This window comes from Cuculus canorus, chromosome 12 (assembly GCF_017976375.1).
Source record: "Cuculus canorus isolate bCucCan1 chromosome 12, bCucCan1.pri, whole genome shotgun sequence".
NCBI classification, from domain to species: Eukaryota; Metazoa; Chordata; class Aves; order Cuculiformes; family Cuculidae; genus Cuculus; species Cuculus canorus.
In genome coordinates, this window is record NC_071412.1 from 18,811,051 (window position 1) to 18,831,622 (window position 20,572).

A 20,572-nucleotide genomic window follows, 5' to 3' on the forward strand; every position below is an offset into this window, starting at 1 on the left:
CAACACCAGACCTGTGCAGAGCAGAGACCCCTCTCTCTGTTCTTTTCACCCGGCACCAACAGCACTTTTGGCTCTGTCCTGCTCTCTCTCCTACCGATCATTACTCCTCTCCCCAGTCCCTTCTTCTTCTCCTCCTCCCCAGCACCGTCTGAGTACAACTGCAATGAGGCCTCCAGCACTGGATCTCATAGCTGGCATTATCTTTATGAGCAGTAATGACTGATAATGTTTGGCTCCCCAACTGCAGCCTTCAGCTGAATTATCTCCAGCAGAGAGAGAAGTTTTAGAAAGGATTTGGCAGCTCCGCTAGCAGCTAACGCAGAGCACAGGCCTCAGACATGACAAACCCAGAAAAAGCTTTCAAAAGGTACATCCCTGGCCCCAGGGAGATCCCTGCAGAACTGGAGCTCCTTAGCCAGGAAATGATGGGCTCTTTCCATACACTTCTCCATACAACTGATTCCTTTTTTGAAGCACAAGTGAAGCAATATACTCTTCCTTAGTTATGTTCTTGGAAACCACAACTGGTTTTTTTTGAAGATTCTAGAAATAATTCAATACAGAGCTAACTTCAGAATGGAAAGTTTCACCCTAAAATTTTGAAAAATCTGACCTCCTAGAATTGTGCTTTCAAAATGGGAAATGCTATTTTTGCTTAAGCCTCAGCAGCTCCACATACGTGACACATAGAACTGTTTCCAGTTCAACTTGGCCAAGAATTGTAGTGTTTACCACTTTGATTTTTTGACAGATTCTCAAAAATAAAAGATTTCTGGAGAAGAGGAAACGTTAAAAACGTCCTCTTGCAGGGTAAAATGAATATAAGCAGGTCCCAGTTTATCAAATGAAATAAACTTCAGTATTTCCACTGTTCAGGGTTTTACAGTAATCCCTTTCTTAAAAAAAAAAAAAAGTGGTCATTCAAAATGTATTTTTCACTAAAACTGTTTTTCAATGGCAGTGTGCAACCAGCTTCCTGAACTGTGAGGAAAAGCCTCTGTTGGCTCCCTCTGCACTCCCTACCATCACTAAACTCTCTGACCAATCCCATCTTCTGTCAGAACACACGGAAGTGCTATAACAACCACACACATGAACCACTTGCATCCAGGTGAGTTCATTTGAAATATTGATATTATTTTCCATATCCCTGCAGCCACAGCAAACTAGAAAGACCAGCAGTGTTCTCTTTTTATGGAGGGAGCATCAATACCACAGAAAAAGGTGGGAAAAATATTCATCACCTGAGTTGACTACAATTCGATTTTAACAAATCTTAACAAAAAAAACACCTCTATCAGTCTCATGTTGATTAAAATGCAAAGGCTAAGTAGTTTGTTACTGCAGATATTGGGTAGATCAGCTTCCCCCTGCCCATACAAATCCTTCTTCTATGTAGTTCTGCAATGCAGACATATTGGCACGTTCTTACCACATCGCTCTCCCCAGCCATAAAAATAATCCTGCCACAAACCTGAACTGATTTCACCAGTAGCTCCAGTGTGTGATGTCAGAACCAAAATATCTGTGCATACAAACACTACTGAAAAATTCAGTAACTAGGCAAATTAAGCTAAAATACATGTGTCTCTCTTGACGCAATGGCTCTTTGCTGCCTCTGCAGATCAGATGTTTCCAAATTATTCAGGTTTGAAGACCGACTTTTGGGAAACACGGGTTATGATTTGATCCTTGAAGTTTTAGCTCGTTTCTAGTTGGGACTAAAAAGAAACAAAACAAAACAAAAAAAAAAAGCTTCAATTATAATGCTGCTTATGCAGGGAAACCAAGAAGGCAGAAAGGAAAACATCTACTCTCAATGCCCTGGAAAGGCAAAAAACGCATGCACAAAGGGTTAAGCTAAAAGACCAAGCGGCTGAGTTCTCTAGAAAAAAAGAAATAAAATCAAATGGACAGTAAAGCCTATTTCCTCCAAGCTAATAGAATTACCAAAATTATCATAAGAGCATGTGTCTGGGGACAGAGTGAATGATGCTCTGAGAGACAGTGCAAACAGGATAAACAAGCTCAGTGCCAAGAGCAGCTGAGCTGAGCCCTGTCTGGTGCTCTTCTCCCAGTCCTACCTCTTCACATGGTGCTAAACGGGGTCATCGTTCATCCTTCCCTAACGGCAGGGAGTGAAGCACCTACTGGCTGCAGCCTCCTGTCCTGCTGGGCTTCCCTCTCATCATTTCCAAAAATGAGGGGTGAATCCCATCTTTTCTCTCTCTCCTCCCTCCACATCAGCTGTGTAAAACAGCCACTGCACGCAGGAGACTTGCTTCACCTGGGGGGCAAAGCCTGACTCGTAACTCAACAAGTAAGATGATGGACACATGAGGAAGGAGGCACCTTGAAACACAACTCCCCATTCTCACCCATCTCCTTCCCACTAAGTAAGGTTTTGTAAGATTAAGCTGGGATCCTATGCTCTTATTCCTCTTCCCAAATTCCACTGTTCTGATATCCATGAAAGCAGGAACGGTCCAAAGACAGTTAGCTACTATGTGTGTTACTCTGGGTGTAGATCCTATCAATGGCACGTCTTTAATTACTCCTGGGAATGGCACATCTTTTTTATACAGTCAGGCACCTAGCACAGGCGCTTGCAAGAGGAGACGCAGGCAGGAAAAAAACCTCATTGTGAACAGCATAATTGGAAATTTAAGTCCCATGATCTCAGATCACTGCTAAATCAGACATCCCTAATGTCAATATCCTTTTCAGCACAATTCAATTATAAGATTTTTATTAATTACACTTCTCCTAGTAGATTGGCACGAGCTTCTGATAGAGAAGGAGCCTGTATAGCAGCTGACTGGAAAAATCTTTAGTGCTGTCAGATCGCCAGATTCATTTATGCACCGGTTTAAGGATTCTTGCCTATTACCCTTGCCAGAAGATTGCTCTTTGCCTACAATAACATCTGTTTTGCCTGCAATTTATTTGCTGTATCCAACACGCTGACAGCCTGGGTAGCTAGAAAGGGGGCACCACAGCAAACCTAATGGGAGCTCACTGCGCAGAACTGTGTTCAGGGTCCTGCTGTCTGCCGCTTCCAGGCGTTTCACGCATCGGAGGAGCAGAGCTCTCAGTACTTCCTATGCTCATACACTCCTGGCAGCCAGGCTCATCTTCAACAGCCTCCGCTGACAAGCAGTAACACCATGGAGAGCACACAAGCTCTCCTTCTAACTGCTGCTGTTTGCTTTCTCTGCCAAGGTGAGTGATCCTCAATTTGTTTATTCTTTGCTGGTGAAGGGGGGGTTGAAAGGTGAACAGGAGGGGGCTTTGGTGTAAATTATTTTTAAGAAGTGGTGAAGCTTGCTCCAAACTAATGGATAAATGCACAGAATCCTAGTACAGCTCTTTTTGTTACACAGTTTGTTGTTGGGGTTGTTTTTTTAAGATTTCTCCTTCTAAAGTAGTTCAGTAGTCCTGGCTGAAGATGCCAAACAGCACACACAAAGCTATTTTAACATTAAGAAGAGAAAGCACCTTACATCTAAAAGTGTGGTTTTACAGATTGTAGAGAAGACCACAAAAAGCGACAATATTAACAGCTTTAAATACGTGCTGCGAACGGTGTGCCTTCTCTCTGCAAATATGGAAAGCACCAAAACATCTGAATTAAAGAAACATTAATGCACTTCTGAAGATATAGCAGATGCTGGATTGAATTAGAGTGCTGGTGGCACATAAAAAGGCTAGCAATTTGGGACTGATGGTAACAGGGAGTCGTTAAGATCTAGCTTTAAAATTATTTAGCTTAAAGCTTTGGGAGTACTTACTCCAGGAAATCTCGATCAGAGAGATATGAGATATCAATAAATAATCACGACAAGGCTAGCAGGTAAAAAGTGTGAAAGAAATGCATTAATTTTTTTAGTTACCAAGTTGGCTTGAATTTCACCAACCTGAAAATAAAATTGCCAAGTGAACAGGAGAAGGGGAGAGAGGAAAAAAAAGGTTTTACCTGAATACAGTTTCACTTGAAAGGGACCCTCTTGTCTTAGGGAGAGGGGAGCTTTTACAAAGATCAGAAAGCAACACCTGCTCTGTAAAACACGACAGACCAGTCACCTGCAGATGATTCTGCCTTCCTCCTCCTCCTTCTCTACTGAAAAACAACTGTCTGGCGAAAAAGGAAAATATCTTTGCAAATATCTGTAGATTCCTCTGTGTGTTTCAGAGGAACTGTGGAGTATATTCAATAGACTGCGGTTCTGTGCCTCTGCCCTGCTGCATAGAGCCATCCATAAATGACAAAACTGGCCTAGTTTGTTTTTCAGTTGGAGTGCTTGGGGATGTGCTGTCCAGAAGGGAGGCTAAGACGAAGTCCCTAAAAGTAAAAGGCCATTAAATAGCATCCAGCTGTGAGGAGGGTTCCTGCCTAGCTAGCTCTGAGAGTAAAAACATAGTGAGAAACACAAGCCCTCACACCTCATTCTGAAACAGCTGAAAGATCTACGTTTAAGAATTTCAGTTTGCAGCTTCTCTGTCGGCCTCAAGGCACCATGAACAGCAGTTATCAGTGACAAAACGGACAAAAGGAATATAAATAAAAATTGCTTAGAATAATAACTGGGAAATTAGCACATTTCTTTGAACATACTGAAAAACCTTTGAATAGGATAGATTAAAAAAAAAGTATTTAAGATTAATTAATATTTTAACAAGCAGGCTGTTATCATCACTATACTCATGCAATCATAGCTCAGGCTAGAAAGCAGAGTTCTAATTTCCTGGAAATCCTTCCATTGCAAAATGCTGCAGCAGCTTCCAAGTGGCCTGGTCTGCTGGGTCACTTTTCCCTTCCTCTGCTGCACACCTCACAGCTTCAGCAAATCAGATGGACTTAGGCCTGTGAGGGAAAAGTGCTTTTACACCTCCAGTTACTCCCTGAAACCGTTTTATGAACTTGTTTGCAAAGATGTATATTGGAAAAACTCTTATCACACCATTGTCTTTCTTCTACTGGCCTGGGCAAATACACATTGTGACAGACCACTGCCCACTCCGGTGTTGCCCTTGCGCCCCAGGACACCCCAGGGGCACCCACTGCAGTGCAGGCCAAGCCCCCAAACCTGGGTGCTGCCGCCAATGCCACTCACCCCAGCATGACCCTTATACGTGGGTGGTGCTGCTGCTATAAGAAGCAGTTAGTATTGCAAAAAGTGGAATATTTTTAATTTAAGATAAGTAAAGTTTTAATTTAAGATAAAGTATTTTTTTAAGTTAGACCAAATATCTCTCTGACAGCACAGAATCACAGAGTGGTTTGGGTGGGAAGAGACATTAAAGATCACCCAGTTCCACCCCCTGCCATGGGCAGCTCAGGCTGCCCAAGGCCCATCCAACCTGGCCTGGAACACCTCCAGGGATGGGGCAGCCACAGCGTCCCCGGGCAACCTGGGCCAGGGCCTCACCACTCTCATGGGGAAGAAATTCTTCATGTCCAATCTAAATCTGCCCCTCTCCAGTTTATCCCCGTTCCCCCTCATCCTATCCCCACAGGCCTTCGTGCACAGCCCCTCCCCAGCTTTCCTGTAGCCCCTTCAGGTACTGGAAGGTCGCTCTAAGGTTCTCTCTGAAGCCTTCTCTTCTCCAGGCTGAACAACCCCAACCCTCCCATCCAGTCCTCATACGGGAGATTTTCTTTCAGTGTTCTTCAGAGATTGTTCATTCTTTGAAAGCAGTAACGTCTTGTGTTCTGCACTGAAAAGACGTGGTTTTTCCTACAACCCCCTCTATTTGGAGTCTCTCCCCGTCTCAAATGCGAGATCAGGCAGAGCTGGCTCCAAATTCTCAAGAGTTTTGACTGTTGGGAAGTTCATAACATTAAAATGAGTCCTTGGAGAGGAATACACATAAGATTTCTGGGAGCATGTATCCTTACTCCTGTAAGTGGGACTCCCCCCTTCCCAGCCCCGGACCGCCGGGGTCTCCCCCAGCCCGGGGGTTCGCTGCCGCTGATCCCGTGCCCGCAGGCGGCGGCGGCTCCGAGGCCGAGCACCGGCTGTACGCGACGCTCTTCCAGAGCTACAACCAGTTCGTTCGGCCCGTCAAGAACGTCTCGGACCCCGTCATCATCCAGTTCGAGGTGTCCATGTCGCAGCTGGTAAAGGTGGTGAGTACCCGCCGCTCCGCCGGGCTCCCGCGGGCCGCGCCGCCGCCTCCCCCGACACGGCTCTGTCTTGCAGGACGAGGTCAACCAGATCATGGAGACCAACCTGTGGCTGAAGCACGTGAGTGGCGACCACCGACACCCTACCACAGCCCCGCCGCGGCGCCGCCCCTCACGGCCGCAGCGCCCACCAACCTCTCGCCGTGTCCCTCCGCCGCGGAACCCCCCCGACCCCGCGCGCAGTCTCTCTCCGCGGCGGCGGAGCCTCTCTGACCCCGCGCGCAGTCTCCCTCCGCGGCGGCGGAGCCCCTCTGACCCCGCGCGCAGTCTCCCTCCGCGGCGGCGGAGCCCCTCTGACCCCGCGCGCAGTCTCCCTCCGCGGCGGCGGAGCCCCTCTGACCCCGCGCGCAGTCTCCCTCCGCGGCGGCGGAGCCCCTCTGACCCCGCGCGCAGTCTCCCTCCGCGGCGGCGGAGCCCCTCTGACCCCGCGCGCAGTCTCCCTCCGCGGCGGCGGAGCCCCTCTGACCCCGCGCGGAGCTTCCGACGCCGCGCTGCCCCCCTCCGCCGCGACGTCCCCTGAACCGTCGCCGTCTCCCTTCGCGACGGAGCCCCCGACCGCGCGCTCTGCCCCTGTATCGCGGCGCCTCCAACCCCGCGCTGTCTCCCTCCGCGGTGGCGGAGCCCACAAACCGCGCGCTTTACCCCTCCCCGCGCTGTCCCCAACCGAACGTTGCCGTCAGTTGGCGGGGGCTGCGCGGGTCAAAAGCGCCATCACCCACCGGTGCAATCAGCTCAAAACCACCTGAATGCTCTACTTCAGCTTAATAGGGTTAACGAGCCCTGATGACCACAACCTGTCCCTCACAGAGCAGTGGCTCCCACAGCCCTCGCCCCCACCTGTGCCCCAGTGCTCTGGTGTTTGAGAGCCAAGTCATTATGGAAGTCCTACGCTCTCTGGCAAGAGAGCATCTTAACTCCCTCTTTCACCTCATTTCAGCTGCCATATGGGCATCAAAGAAGGGTTTGCGCTGGAAGGGACTTTAAAGCTCACCCAGTTCCACCCGCTGCCATGGACAGGGACACCTCCCACTGGCTCAGGCTGCCCAAGGCCCATCCAACCTGAACCCCCTCCAGGGATGGGGCAGCCACAGCTTCCCTGGGCAACCTGGGCCAGGGCCTCACCACCCGCATTGTGAAGAAATTCCTCCTTATATCCAGTTTAAATCTGCCCACCTCCAGTTTATCCCCGTTCCCCCTCATCCTATCCCCACAGCCTTTGTGCACAGCCCCTCCCCAGCTTTCCTGTAGCCCCTTCAGGTGCTGGAAGGTCGCTATAGTGACTCCTCTGAGCCTTCTCCAGAACAACCCCAACTCTCTCAGCCTGTCCTCATCCAGGAGGTGCTTCAGCCCTCGGATCATCCTTGTAGCCTCTGGACCCATTCCAACAGCTCCATAGCCTTATGTTGAGAATTCCAGAACTGGACACAATACTCCAGATGAGATCTCACCAGAGAGGAATAGAGGGGCAGAATCCCCTCCCTCACCGTGCTGGCCACGCTGCTTTGGATGCAGCCCAGGACATGGTTGTGGGCTGTGAGCGCACGTTGCCGGTTCATGTCAAGCTTCCCACCAATCAGCACCCCAAGTCCTTCTCTGTGGGGCTGCTCTCAATCACATCATCCTCCATTGTGTACTGAAACCAGGGATTGCCCTGACCCAGGTGTAGGATCTTGCACTTGGCCTTGTTGAACCTCCTGAGGTTCTCACTGCCCCACTTCTCCAGGCTGTCCAGGCCACTAACCACCTCCCCATTCTGGGACACTGAGTTATTTCCAGACCACCAAGCCTACATCTCCATGTGAACAAACACCAGCCATAAAGCATTAGTAGAGAAACATCTCATCACAGTGCTGTCCAAACTAAACCAACCCTAGGAAACGGCAGCACTTGGTTTCTAGTTCACTGAATTCCAGTTTCTTCACAAACCTAATGCAGATTCATTTCTTGGATAATTAGATCTGGAATGATTACAAGCTTCGGTGGAATCCAGCGGATTATGGAGGTGCTGAATTCATCCGGGTACCATCTGGCCAGATCTGGAAGCCAGATATTGTTTTATATAACAAGTAAGACTCTTGAGTACTTGTCTTCTTAATTTGGGTAGAAGGGGGTGATGTAACTAGCTTAAACTCGGCAGAAGGTTCACTGAATTAACTGGAAAAGCCTGCTTTTCAGCACACCCCTGTCTCACTTCTCCCTTTGTTCTCCAAGCCATCTACCATGCGAGACCCCGCTTCCAATCTGGAGCTGCAAGGCAGCAGAGTGAAGTAACTCTGCTTTTCCCCTTCACAAGCCCCTACTTTTACAATTATTTTTATCATGGTCTAGAAGGGAGGTAGCAAGAAATTCTAGATGGGAAGAGTTCTTATCTGAGAGTCACACCTTTAACTGAAAACACCTGCAGATTCCAGCTTTTTAGCAGTTAAGCTCACAGTTTGACACGTTTTACAATAGTATTGACACAAAAGAGACGCAGGCAGCTGGAATGTTGGTTTCTGAGACTGCCAGGAGCCAAACCATCACTCAAGGGATCCCTCTGCTTTACAGGGAAGCGATGCTGTGAAATGGGCTTCGCTAAACAGACCCAAAACTGAAGTCTATGAAACAACAGCAATGAGACTCCTTTTCTAACTGTGGCCTTAAAAGTCTGAATTTGTTCAGATGAACAACTCAAATTGTCTCATGGATAGCAGTGTGGGACTTCAAAAAACACCCTCACCAGAAACACTCCCTGTGCAAAGTTACACCCCAACCCTAATCCCTCTTTCCATAGTTACTACCTGCACTGTCCACAGAGGAGGTGGGAATAGCGGTACCGCAGGTGTCCTCTTACCAGCCCTTGGGTTCTGATGTGCTCCATCTAGAATAGAACAGAACAGTTCAGCTGGAAGGGACCTACAGCCATCAATTGGTCGGGCTGCCTTTTGCGATCTCCCATTCGCTCTTTTGAGTTATTGATTGCACTGAGCCATGTTATGACCAGGAAGAATATTTCCCTTCAAATTCTCCATGGTAAATTTATGCTGCTGTTTATTCCAGTTTAATTATGCAAATTTATGGGAGCCGCTGACTCAGTCATGCACATGCAATTCAGCTCCTTGTCAACGTGTGATTGCTGACTTTCCCAAAACAGACTGAACAGTTAACGTAATATAATCTGAATGTAGGAAACTACCTGGAGTAGTTGCATTCTAATGTTTGTTATTTGCTTTACAGCGCAGTTGGGGATTTCCAGGTTGATGACAAGACCAAGGCCCTACTGAAATACACGGGTGAAGTGACGTGGATACCTCCAGCTATCTTTAAAAGCTCATGTAAAATAGATGTAACCTACTTCCCATTTGACTATCAGAACTGCACTATGAAGTTCGGTTCCTGGTCTTATGATAAAGCCAAAATTGACTTAGTTTTAATTGGCTCTACAATGAACCTGAAAGATTACTGGGAGAGCGGAGAATGGGCTATTATTAAGGCTCCAGGGTATAAACACGACATCAAATACAACTGCTGCGAAGAGATATATCCTGACATCACATATTCTCTTTACATTAGGCGTTTACCTCTCTTTTACACTATCAACATGATTATTCCATGTCTGCTGATTTCTTTTCTGACTGTATTAGTTTTCTATTTGCCTTCAGACTGTGGTGAGAAGGTGACGCTCTGCATATCAGTCCTTCTATCTTTAACAGTGTTCCTTCTCGTTATCACAGAAACCATACCCTCTACTTCCCTGGTAATTCCCCTTATTGGGGAATACCTCCTTTTCACCATGATATTTGTAACTCTGTCTATTGTCATCACGGTGTTTGTACTGAACGTGCACTACAGAACACCCAAGACGCATACAATGCCTGTGTGGGTGAGAACCATTTTCCTGAACTTCCTTCCCAGGATCATGTTTATGACAAGACCCGCCAGTGATGAAGAGAATAATCAGAAGCCAAAACCGTTTTTCACTTCTGAGGTTTCAAACTTAAATTGCATCAACAGCGCTGAAACCAAATGCTGCAAAGATGGCTTTGTATGCCAAGATGTGGCATGCAGCTGCTGTCAGTACCAGCGACCAAAGTTCTCGGATCTCAGTGGTAATCTCACAAGAAGTACGAGTTCCGAATCTGTAGATCCTCTGCTTTCATTTTCAGTTCTGTCACCAGAAATGAGAGAGGCTATTGAAAGTGTTAAATACATTGCAGAAAATATGAAAATGCAGAATGAAGCAAAAGAGGTAAGAACACATTTTACTGTTACTCCAGACACCATTTGCCATTACTGTGTTTTTAGAGAAAAAAAATCATAAAAAACTGAAGCCCAGAAAAAAGAACACCCCATATAATCACTTAAACAATTAAATTACCCGAGCTGTATTACAAATGTGTGCTTTTTTGGATGTATATCATTTTGAGGAGAAGCTGTGGTGCACGCTGTTCTCTTTATGGACAACACATACAGTGAGCGAACCACATTAAGGTAACAACTGCTAGGGAAACACGTTGAGTATCCATCCTACCACTTGGAGTAAGGATTTTCCAAGTTATCTTAATGATGGAATATGCTGACTCCATGGCCTCTAGAAAGTTATGTTTTCCCTCCCACAGCTTATAGTCAATAATAAAGAACATAAGAATGAACGTCCTTCACAGTGATAATGTTGCATATTCTGCTGCTGCAGAGTGCTGTAGCTAAATGAGAAAACTGCTGCAAGGCAGGGACCATCATCTTTCCTAAAACTGCATCCTGATGCAATAAAAAGTAATTAAAGTTTTCTTTTTATCATGTTAATCAAACATCCCAGAGCAGCAGCCGCACCGCAATTGTCACTGAATTTAAATCCTCTGCAGTATGGCACTTCAAGTTAGAATACAGTTATTTTGTTTATGCTGAAATCAGAACTTCATTTAGAATTAGTTGGTAAAGCAAATATGGGGTTGGTTTGGGTTTTTTAAGTCAGCCTTAACAAACAAGTTCTAAGTTAAAAAGTGCAAAATTTCTAAAACCACAAATGCATGATTATTAGCCTTCCTGAAGAAAAATGAAGTAAAAATTTAAATTGTGATCTCAAGAGTAACTAGAAGATGACCTAATGTATTTACTATCACTATGTAACATCTGTAATGCATCAGCGTTGCTCATTATAATATCTGCTGTAAAAAAAAAAAAAAATAGAAAAATCTGATTTTTGGAAGCTTAGTTCCCTGTCTGCATGGAAGGTAAGGAGAGGAATTTTACGTCACACATGAGAACAAATTTCAGTACTACATAAGAAAAGTACCAAATAATTACATACCAATCAACCTTTGTCTCTTTACAAAACCGTGCAAAGACATGGGAGCAGTCTAATTTAGTAAAGTTTTCTGGACAAACCTGGCCCCTAAGAACGTAAAAGCTTTTCACTTTCATTTTTGGCATGATGAAGAGAAGTTCTGTCTCGTGAAGTTCAGTGTCTTGGTTAACAGCTTTTTGTATTTGAAGAAGTAGCTTTTGGCTTTGCCACAAGTAACATATTCAATTAAAGCTTTTTTCAAGATAATTCATTTGTCAGTGAAACCACTGAAATGCAAGTTGTGCATATATGAAAGACATCTACATATGGAGCAAAGTACATAAACTGGTACAAATTGCTACATAAACCGGTACAAATTGCTAATGCCAATTATTCATCTAATAAACATGCCTAATTGCTGTTTGATTATTTTTCAGATTCAGGATGACTGGAAATACGTTGCCATGGTAATCGATCGTATTTTTCTATGGGTTTTCATCCTGGTATGTATTCTAGGAACAGCAGGATTGTTTTTACAACCTCTGATGGCTGGAGATGAAATGTAAAGATAGTACGTTGTGACATCAAATAAAACTTCTGCCAACCAATTCTGCACCCCTACCCCACAGCATCTGATATCTCTGTGTGTAGTAGAATAAGGATCTCTCTGAGCCTCAACCTTGCTTGACCAACAAGTCTTGATTAAAAATGTGAAAACAGAAGGAAAAAGATGGTGTTGAAGCTTTATAAGAGCTAATCTCAAATTAACAGGAGCTTTGCTTGACAGCCACCTTTCACAATACCTGGAAAAGCTGTAGGTGGAACATTAAACTTCATAGGATTGGCTTAAGAAGGCATTGATAGAGAAACTGAAAATAACATGAATATTCAGAGTAAAGACAGGTTGAATACTTTGGGATACTGGATTCATTTCCACCAGTCTGGTGCCAAATCTCTTCAGATCACATCGGGATCTTCTGGGAATAAGTTTGCAGTGAGTTGGAGGAATGCCCTCGCGAGGACGAAATGGTTTAGGAAGTGTACAGATGGAATTGCTGGAATGCAGACATTGCCACCTGGTGTACAAACTGACTCACACAGCGAGAGGAAAGGACCAGGAGCAGGTTTATTCCAAAAGAAAAGCAAACAGGGAAATACAGAGGTGGCAATAAAGCAGCTGTAATGTAAACTGTGCATCCTCATATTTCAGAGTGTGGAAGACTGTCAGAAAATCCATCCAGCTATTCAAACCTAATAATGTTTGAAAGCGTGTGCAAGTAAAACACACACTAAGATACGGTCTGCAGGTTAAGCAAAGGATCAAAATACTTTGATAAGATAGTTTGGATACAGAAGCATCCTGCTATAGCAAAGGGTTTTATGACAAGGGAAGGCAGGTAGATACAAGATAGTCCTGTACAGTATGCTAAAACTGCTTCTTAGGCAAATACTTTAATTTTATTTTTAATCAGTAACTGGAGATAATTCAAGAGCATGCATAAAGAATGCAACAAAATACTGTAACGAGAAAAATGTTTGTAAAAATATAAACTGTTCTCTCTGTACCACACTGGAAACTTTTTTGGAAATGCAGTGTATCAAGTGATGTAGCATTTATGAGAATAAAGACAGTCAAGCTGTTGAAAACAGTGCTTTTTTTTTTTTTCATTTATTTTGATGGAGTGAAGTTCAACACATTCAGAACAAGTTACAGAAGTACAGGTCCACGCTTCTGAGTCTATTAAAATTACTGTGTTTCAGACATGCCTGATGAGAAGCTGAAGACCCCTAGCGTCAGCTATCTTATTTAACGGTATTTATCATGACCAAATTATAGAAGTGACTAAAAGAAATGCATGCATTTGCAAGAATTATGAGTTACTGGTATAAAGATTGGGACTCCACTGGCCAACAGGCTGCTGATCAATTACTTTATGATATAACTGGGCAAGTTTACAAACATCATTTGACCTGGAGAAAGATATGAGGTGGGGAGTTAAAATAAATATATATATATATATATATATATATATATATAACTAATCTATAGGTTTACTAACTTTGCTTTCTGTTCAGGTAAGAGTAAACTTCTGTACTTCAAAGCCAAGGACTATAAAAAGAAATTTTGCATTTGAAGAGGAAATAACGTGTCTGAAGTATTACTTCAGACTTCCACACAGAGGAAGTCACAGATGCATTGTTTCATCTGAGTAATACTGAGAAAGTGAAAATTATGGTGTTAATGGATTAAATCAGATAATCTTTGCAAATTCATATTTAAATGAGGAAAATAAGGATATCCAATGCCAGATGTAATTGTATAACTGAGGAGGAAGAGTGACTCTCTTTATAATCAGAATTATTTATAAATTGGTATTAAAAAAAAAAATTAAGTTTGTGACTGGCATCATTTCCCTGCCTGCAGGCCTTAAAAAAGCTACACTAACCCAAGAATGTCATATAAGCAAACCCAATTTGAAATAAATATTAATTATATATAAGTTATGAGATAAGCAATGAGTTTTATAATCAGTACAAATGCCAAACAGGACTGTTCTAAGGGACACACTGGGAGTGGGGAAGGTATCTGTTTTCCAAATTCATAACCACTTTAAAAACTTATCAAAGAAAACACGATTAACATTAAACTTTCCACATAAACATTATTAATGTAGTAATTTAAGCAAATAAAAACTTTGCAAGACTTGCTTGAGCTTAGCATTACTGTATTAGCCCTGCAGGATGCAACTGTATTATGAAGTTCACTGACAAAGCCCCCATTTATTTCAGAGTCACCTGCAGAAATAAAGCTTTTAAGAAAGGTGGCAATGGAATGACGGAATCATAGAATGGAATGAACTAAAATTGGTATTTAAAGAATATATTTTAATGGAATAATTAAGAAGTTGCAATTTAGTTTGCAGCACTCAGAAAAAATAAAGTATGGAAAGCTGTGAGCCCTCACTGCTCAGTTACATCTGGTTCTGTGAGGGAAAGAATCTATTAAAGGTAGCTTTCAATTCAGTTTAACAAACATGTGAAAATAGTAATGTTTTAAAATCATTTAATCATGAGTATTTGGTTACACAACATAATAATCTTCAACCCATTTCCTTCAGAAGAGCATTCACCAAATTCCTTCTATCTGTGCTTAAAAACTTAATTCTGAGTAACACGCAAGGGCAGGAAATGATTAACATGTTTGCAGCTATCATACTGTATCAAATTCTTCATCAAGAATAACGGAATCGGAATGTTCCAGTCTATCAGAACTCTTGTGCCACTTGGGAATTCATTTAATTGTCTTTGCCTTCCCTTTCACAGCTGACACAGATACTGATACACGTGTATCCTGTAGGCATTTTAAGGCTTACTGTATTAAATGTTAGTGATAGCAATTAACCAAAGGCAAGATATAGCCAAATCGCTACATTTACTTATATGTTGAATATACATGAATTTTAAGTGGTATTTTTAGTAGTATTTTAAATTTACTCTGTAGAAACTTTATATTTTTACAAGAAGACAGCGGATAAAAATTCTCCTTTGCGTACTACAGTAAATTGAAATAAGCAACCCTACTGTATAAACATCTGCAAACACTCAATATAACAATTTATATGGTAACTTAATAGTTGGACTACTGTGATCATCACCAAAAAAACGTAGATCCTTCTATTTCGAAGTAGGTGTCCGTGTATGCTTTTTCGATACATGCAAGTTCTTGAGAAGGTCCTTTTAATTCTGACCTGATTTAGAAGTAACTTTGTAGACTGCACTAAGCAAACTGACTTCTATGCGTGCTAGGGATGCCATGCCTTAATATAAACAGAGTTTTCTGGTTTGGGATTTTTTTTACTCTATAAAAAAACATACCTACAAACAACGTGCACGGAAATGCAGCTATTTCCCAACTTTTTAGAGCCATAGCAGCAGGAGAGAGATCCAAAATCATGCGTGTGTACTGCCTATATGCGTAGGTACTATTATACTTGCCCACTTATGAATAACAGGAATAAATAATACAAGTGATCCAATTATTGAAACCAGCAGAAAACTCCATAAGAATATGCGATCAAGCACCTGAGCAATAAATTTCCAGTCTTCAACAACCTAAAAACCAAAAAGCATAAGATTTCTTCAGTATGTGAGAGAACAGGTTAAAATACAGTCCCAAACCCTGTAATTCTTAGTCACTTTACAGTATGCTTTTTCCCAAGCATGTACCTTTGGTAACTTTGAGCTAGAACAGGAACAAACCTCTCTCTATTCGTAAGCTATATAGACCAAGAATAGGATTTAATGCAGAAACTGACCCTAACAAGCACTGAACAGTGCTCGACTACAGAGACATGAAATCAGTATGCAGTTTTCTAACAGAAATTAGGATTTATGCCACAGACTCATCACAAAGTAGAATTCCTGGGCAGGAGCTAGAAGCAAAAGTTGCATTAAAAAAAAAAGCCATCACCACCACCATAGATACAAATAAAAAACCCGAACAAAACAAAACAAACCCAAACAACAAATCAAAATAATAAAAAAAAGTTAACAGTAGATGGCAGTTGTGTTACATCCAAGATCTGAAAGTTGGGAAGTTACTCCTGCACAGAATTATACATGAGAGGGAATACTCGCAGTATTTTCAAGACTATTTTCTGTTTTGATAGGATTATTAAAAACAAAAACAAAAACAAGCCCACCAGGAGTTGGATTCTATGATCCTTGTGGGTCCCTTCCAACTCAGGACATTCTATGATTCTATGCTACACAGTTCTGCAAGTATAGAAGATAGAATTGTGCAAGCAAATTAAAACCCTGCTGAACAGTTGTCTTGGGTTTCAACTGGAGCCATCCCCATTTCCCAAGCAACTGCTTCCTAACGGGGTTAAAACAGCATGAGCTGTGCAATTTTCATTAACAACCTTTTGCAATTAAAGCTTGTCTTTTATTATTTGAGCTCTAGAGAATGCAAGTGAATCCCCAGTCAGCACTATTTGAACTTCTGAGGTTTGGAGCCACAACATGACAGGTGAAAACCCAAATCAGTTATCACCTCTCTCGTCACTCACAGTCAAATGGAGTAAATTCAGGAAAAGAAACAAAACCAACCCATAATTTACAGGAAATTATGTATATAATAGCAAACAATTTAATGTTGTTTATACGACGCAGGGTATTAGATGCTGCTTTAACAGTACAGTAGATACATTTATTCAAATCTAGGCTGTATCCCTTCTGATAAAGTCCAAGTTGAGTCCTGAGAAGGTGCATGAGAAGAGCTAGCTGACTCCTCGTCGAGCATGTGAGAACACGCTCTCAGCAACCAGCAACTTTTGAAGACAGTAATTTCTGTATAAATGGAAAGACTCTCAGGCCTTGCCACCAGAAACAGACAGCAGTATTAGAAGGCCACACACAAAAACTTCTATATTTCTATCCTAGTCTGAAAATAGCATTTAAGTCTCTCATGTTCCAATGGTGCTAATTTAAAAGCACAGAAAGAAAACAAGATTCATAATGCTCTTACCCAAAGGGTGTAAATATCCTTTACGGAGAGTTCAGAGTGTAAAGGTACAGAAAAAAAAAGCCTCTGACATATTTTGATATTATTCAGAGACAAATAATAATTAGGCTAGAAGAGACCACTCAAGAAGTCATCTAGTTCATGTTTAATCTCAGCATAAAATGACGTACATATGGCTATAGCTTCTATTTAAAGTAATGTAAATTAGAGCATTCAAAGTTGTTTTTCTTTGGAATTGAAAGCAGCAAAATAAGTCTTAGCAGTATTTATTCTGAAAATGTAAGGCAAAAGCATTTTTCAGGTAGCCTTCAGGTATGACATTTAAATGAAAAATACCTACTTTTGTCATCATGAAAATAACATTGAGCAGCACTGAAGGGAACAGTTATGGTACCTGCTCTTGTAACAGGCAAGTATCTCCGAAAACGTGTAATTAACAACGTGAACTTCCTTCTAGAAGAAAGCAATAGACTTCAAAGAACCCAAGGACTGTATTGTATCAGCCAAGTATATGTAAGAATGGCCAGTACTGTCCCACTCCTGCACTTCTTTCCAGTGGAAATAATTACGTGGCTTCTAGAGAAGAAGAAGGACTGGAGGACAAAATCCCACAGCATGCACATAATATGCAACTGCATAGTTAATGATTACTTGGTTTCCTAATTTCCAGTTTTACAAAATCAGTGTACTATGACTAATACACTCACCTCGCGAACTTCATTCTCCTTCATAACATGCCTTGTAATATATCGGATAGAATCTAGAGCTGCTTCCAAGGTGTTCCTAGATGATTCCGATCCATTCGTATTTCCCGTTTCCTCCTTCTGAGCAAAGTATCGATCTACGTGACTTCTCATGCAAAGCAGCTTGGGAAGTTTGTGAAGAAATATCTTGCGAACCCAAGGTGCCATGGCATTGTGTGTAGACGAAGAGCGATGATGAATATTGATAGCAAAGACAGTTATCACAATGGACAATGTCACAAATATCATAGTAAACACCAAGTATTCTCCTATAAGTGGGATAACTTTAGAAGATGATGGAATAATCTCTTCAATGACAAGAAGAAAAACAGTCAAAGATACCAGTACTGAAGTGCAAAGTGAAATTTTTTCACTTTCATTTGAAGGAAGACAAAAGACAAGGACAGTTAGAAACGAAAGTCCAATACAAGGAATAATGAGAAACAACGTGTAGAACAGGGGCAAACGTCTAATTATAAAAGAGTACGTAACAAAAGGATACCAGCAGCATCCATCAGTCCTATTTCCTTTGCTCCCTGTTGCAGTCACTATTTCCCATTCTCCATTATCAAAAAAGTCTCTTTTGTCTACATCATAATCTTCAAGAATTATATCAACCTGTGAGCCGTCGTAAGTCCAGGAACCAAATTTCATAGAGCAGTTTTGGAGGTCGAAGGGGAAGAAGGTTACATCAATAGTACAAGAACTTTTGTAGTTTGCTGGTGGAGTCCAAGCAATGGTGCCATCATATTTTACCACAGTTTTTGTAGATGTTCCCTCAAAACGTCCATCTGCACTGAAAGAAAAGAGATATACGTATGGAATTACAATGGAGGACATGGGAGTGTGTTTTCGTTATCGTCAGTTCAGCTGTTTATCCCTCCTCCTTCTTCATAGCTAATTTTTTTTTAAATCTGAATCTCGCATAGGTTAAGTGGCTGCGGAAGAGCAAAGAGTTTCAGCTCTGTGCAACTTTCTGTGGTCCCAAGGACTTCCGCAAGGGATTATAAAAATCCTAACCTTTAAACAGCGTGACCAAACCAGTGTTTCTATTTGCAACACAGCATAAATACTGTTCAGTTTGCCCAAAACATAATTATTGAAGGCAAAAAGTCACAAAACAGGTAAAAATCCTAGTGTGCCACCTCCAAACTTGAGTTTACAGTCACTGCAACACCTTTTTTCACTGTCTCAACAAGTCAGGAAATATACAATCATTGTATGAGCACCTGAGTTGAGCAGAAAGGTTAATACAAAAGGTGTTGCTTCTGAGATCTGTTAATTTTCAAAAAAATAAACCCCCAAAACTTACAGCTGAGTGTACTTTGTTTCAAATCCATGCTGCACATGACTTCCAACAGCATGAATTAGTTGCTTCCCTCCCATCACTCTACGCTATTAGTTTGTACACTGTACAAGACATTGTTTTCTAATTAATACAAGAGTTTACACGAAGAAGCAGAAATAAACTTTTCAAAGAGACTAGAAATTCCATATAGAAACAAAGCAAAACATTTAAGCATTTTACATGGCAATAAAATGTATTTGCATTCAGAGGCAAATTACCCTGCACATTCTTAGCTCTGCTATATGTCCATGCGTAATCTGCCCAATGAGCCTCCCAGGAGCAGCTTGGATGGCAAAGTCAGAAAAATGCATGTATTTTATATGGAAAGACTAAAATCTTACTTGTCATACAACACAATGTCTGGAATCCAAATAGAATCTGATGGGACACGAATAGATGTTATGCCAGCATAGTCTTCTGGATTCCACCTTAATTTTACATCTATCCATTCCTGTGGACACGAGAGATGTGAAAAACATTATGAAAATGATTTAAGTAGAGCAAGATTGGATGAAAATAGATAAAAAGGCAATTAAAAAAAAATCAAACTGGCTTACTGGTTTGGGTGGGAAGAGACATTAAAGCCCATCCAGTTCCACCCGCTGCCATGGGCAGGGACACCTCCCACTGGCTCAGGCTGCCCAAGGCCCATCCAACCTGGCCTTGAACACCTCCACGGATGGGGCAGCCACAGCTTCCCTGGGCAACCTGGGCCAGGGCCTCACCACCCTCATGGGGAAGAAATTCCTCCTTATATCCAATCTAAATCCGCCCCTCTCCAGTTTATCCCCGTTCCCCCTCATCCTATCCCCACAGCCTTTGTGCACAGCCCCTCCCCAGCTTTCCTGCAGCCCCTTCAGGTGCTGGAAGGTCGCTCGAAGGTCTCCTCTACAGCTCTTTACAGCAACCACACACAACTTGGAAATTGAAGTTCTCCGGCGACACTTATCTGATACACTCAAACACCCCAGAAGAGAAAGATCTTAAAACCATTATACAAATCCCTGTTTTTCTTAATGTAGTTTCTGAAAGAAAACTTATGTCCTGATGCAGTAGCTTTTATTGCTGGATACATGCACCTTGGTATATTAATTGGCCACGCAATGCTGTACTAGATTGCTTTTCATTGGGTAATTTTTCTTTTAATTTAACTTTTACGTTTCAAAACAATTAATCCTTTAAGTTTCAAAACAATTAAAATATGAAACTTTGGAATTTTTCATCGATACTTTACACATACCTGTTTCAACCAGACATTTGTTGTCATCAATTGATTCTTCTCATCCTACAAAAAAAAAAGCATATTTATGGAAAAAAAAAAAAAGCCTGCATATAGAAAACTGCTTTAGTTCACAGAGTTCTGTACTTTGGAATACAAAACACACTTTTTAAACGCATTCCAGTCACTGATAAGTATATTTACATGGGAACTGTTTAAACATACAATTATGATCTTTGATTAGCTGTTAAAAGTGATATTTTCTCCCCTTTTGTGTCTCTTTCC

The 20,572-nt window shown here is 42.1% G+C and overlaps 2 protein-coding genes across 11 annotated transcripts in view; one reads left to right on the forward strand and one right to left on the reverse strand.

Moving 5' to 3' along the window:
* Positions 1-20,572, reverse strand: part of CHRNA5 (cholinergic receptor nicotinic alpha 5 subunit) — a 132,068-nt gene that overhangs the window by 97,854 nt on the left and 13,642 nt on the right. For 5 of the 9 annotated variants that reach the window (XR_008451834.1, XR_008451832.1, XR_008451831.1 and 2 more), the window contains exons 3-5: positions 20,309-20,353; positions 19,410-19,519; positions 17,685-18,516 (exon numbers count right to left, since the gene is read on the reverse strand). Coding sequence is in view for 5 of the 9 variants with exons in the window: in XM_054077500.1 (XP_053933475.1) it covers positions 17,685-18,516; positions 19,410-19,519; positions 20,309-20,353 (987 nt within the window). In the remaining 4 variants the exon portion in view is untranslated. Of the gene's footprint in view, positions 1-14,075; positions 15,564-17,684; positions 18,517-19,409; positions 19,520-20,308; positions 20,354-20,572 lie in introns of those variants that run through there. The other 4 variants (XM_054077502.1, XM_054077498.1, XM_009558211.2 and 1 more) reach the window with 1 other exon arrangement.
* CHRNA3 (cholinergic receptor nicotinic alpha 3 subunit) lies at positions 2,631-14,066 on the forward strand. 2 transcript variants are annotated; one of them, XM_054077496.1, is made up of 6 exons: positions 2,631-3,222; positions 5,991-6,130; positions 6,204-6,248; positions 8,144-8,253; positions 9,404-10,415; positions 11,888-14,066. In XM_054077496.1, exons 1-6 carry the CDS (start codon positions 3,168-3,170, stop codon positions 12,014-12,016), a joined length of 1,491 nt encoding a protein of 496 aa, XP_053933471.1. In that variant the 5' UTR covers positions 2,631-3,167; the 3' UTR covers positions 12,017-14,066. The 2 variants fall into 2 exon arrangements, with proteins under 2 accessions (XP_053933471.1, XP_053933472.1); XM_054077497.1 differs by having other exon boundaries at positions 2,636-3,222; positions 5,929-6,130.

Bases quoted from the DNA above. Each gene is read 5' to 3' on its own strand.
- CHRNA3 (XM_054077496.1), top strand. From the start codon at position 3,168: ATGGAGAGCACACAAGCTCTCCTTCTAACTGCTGCTGTTTGCTTTCTC. The intron at 6,131-6,203 runs GTGAGTACCCGC...TCTGTCTTGCAG, and splicing joins TGTCGCAGCTGGTAAAGGTG to GACGAGGTCAACCAGATCAT. The intron at 6,249-8,143 runs GTGAGTGGCGAC...TTGGATAATTAG, and splicing joins CCAACCTGTGGCTGAAGCAC to ATCTGGAATGATTACAAGCT.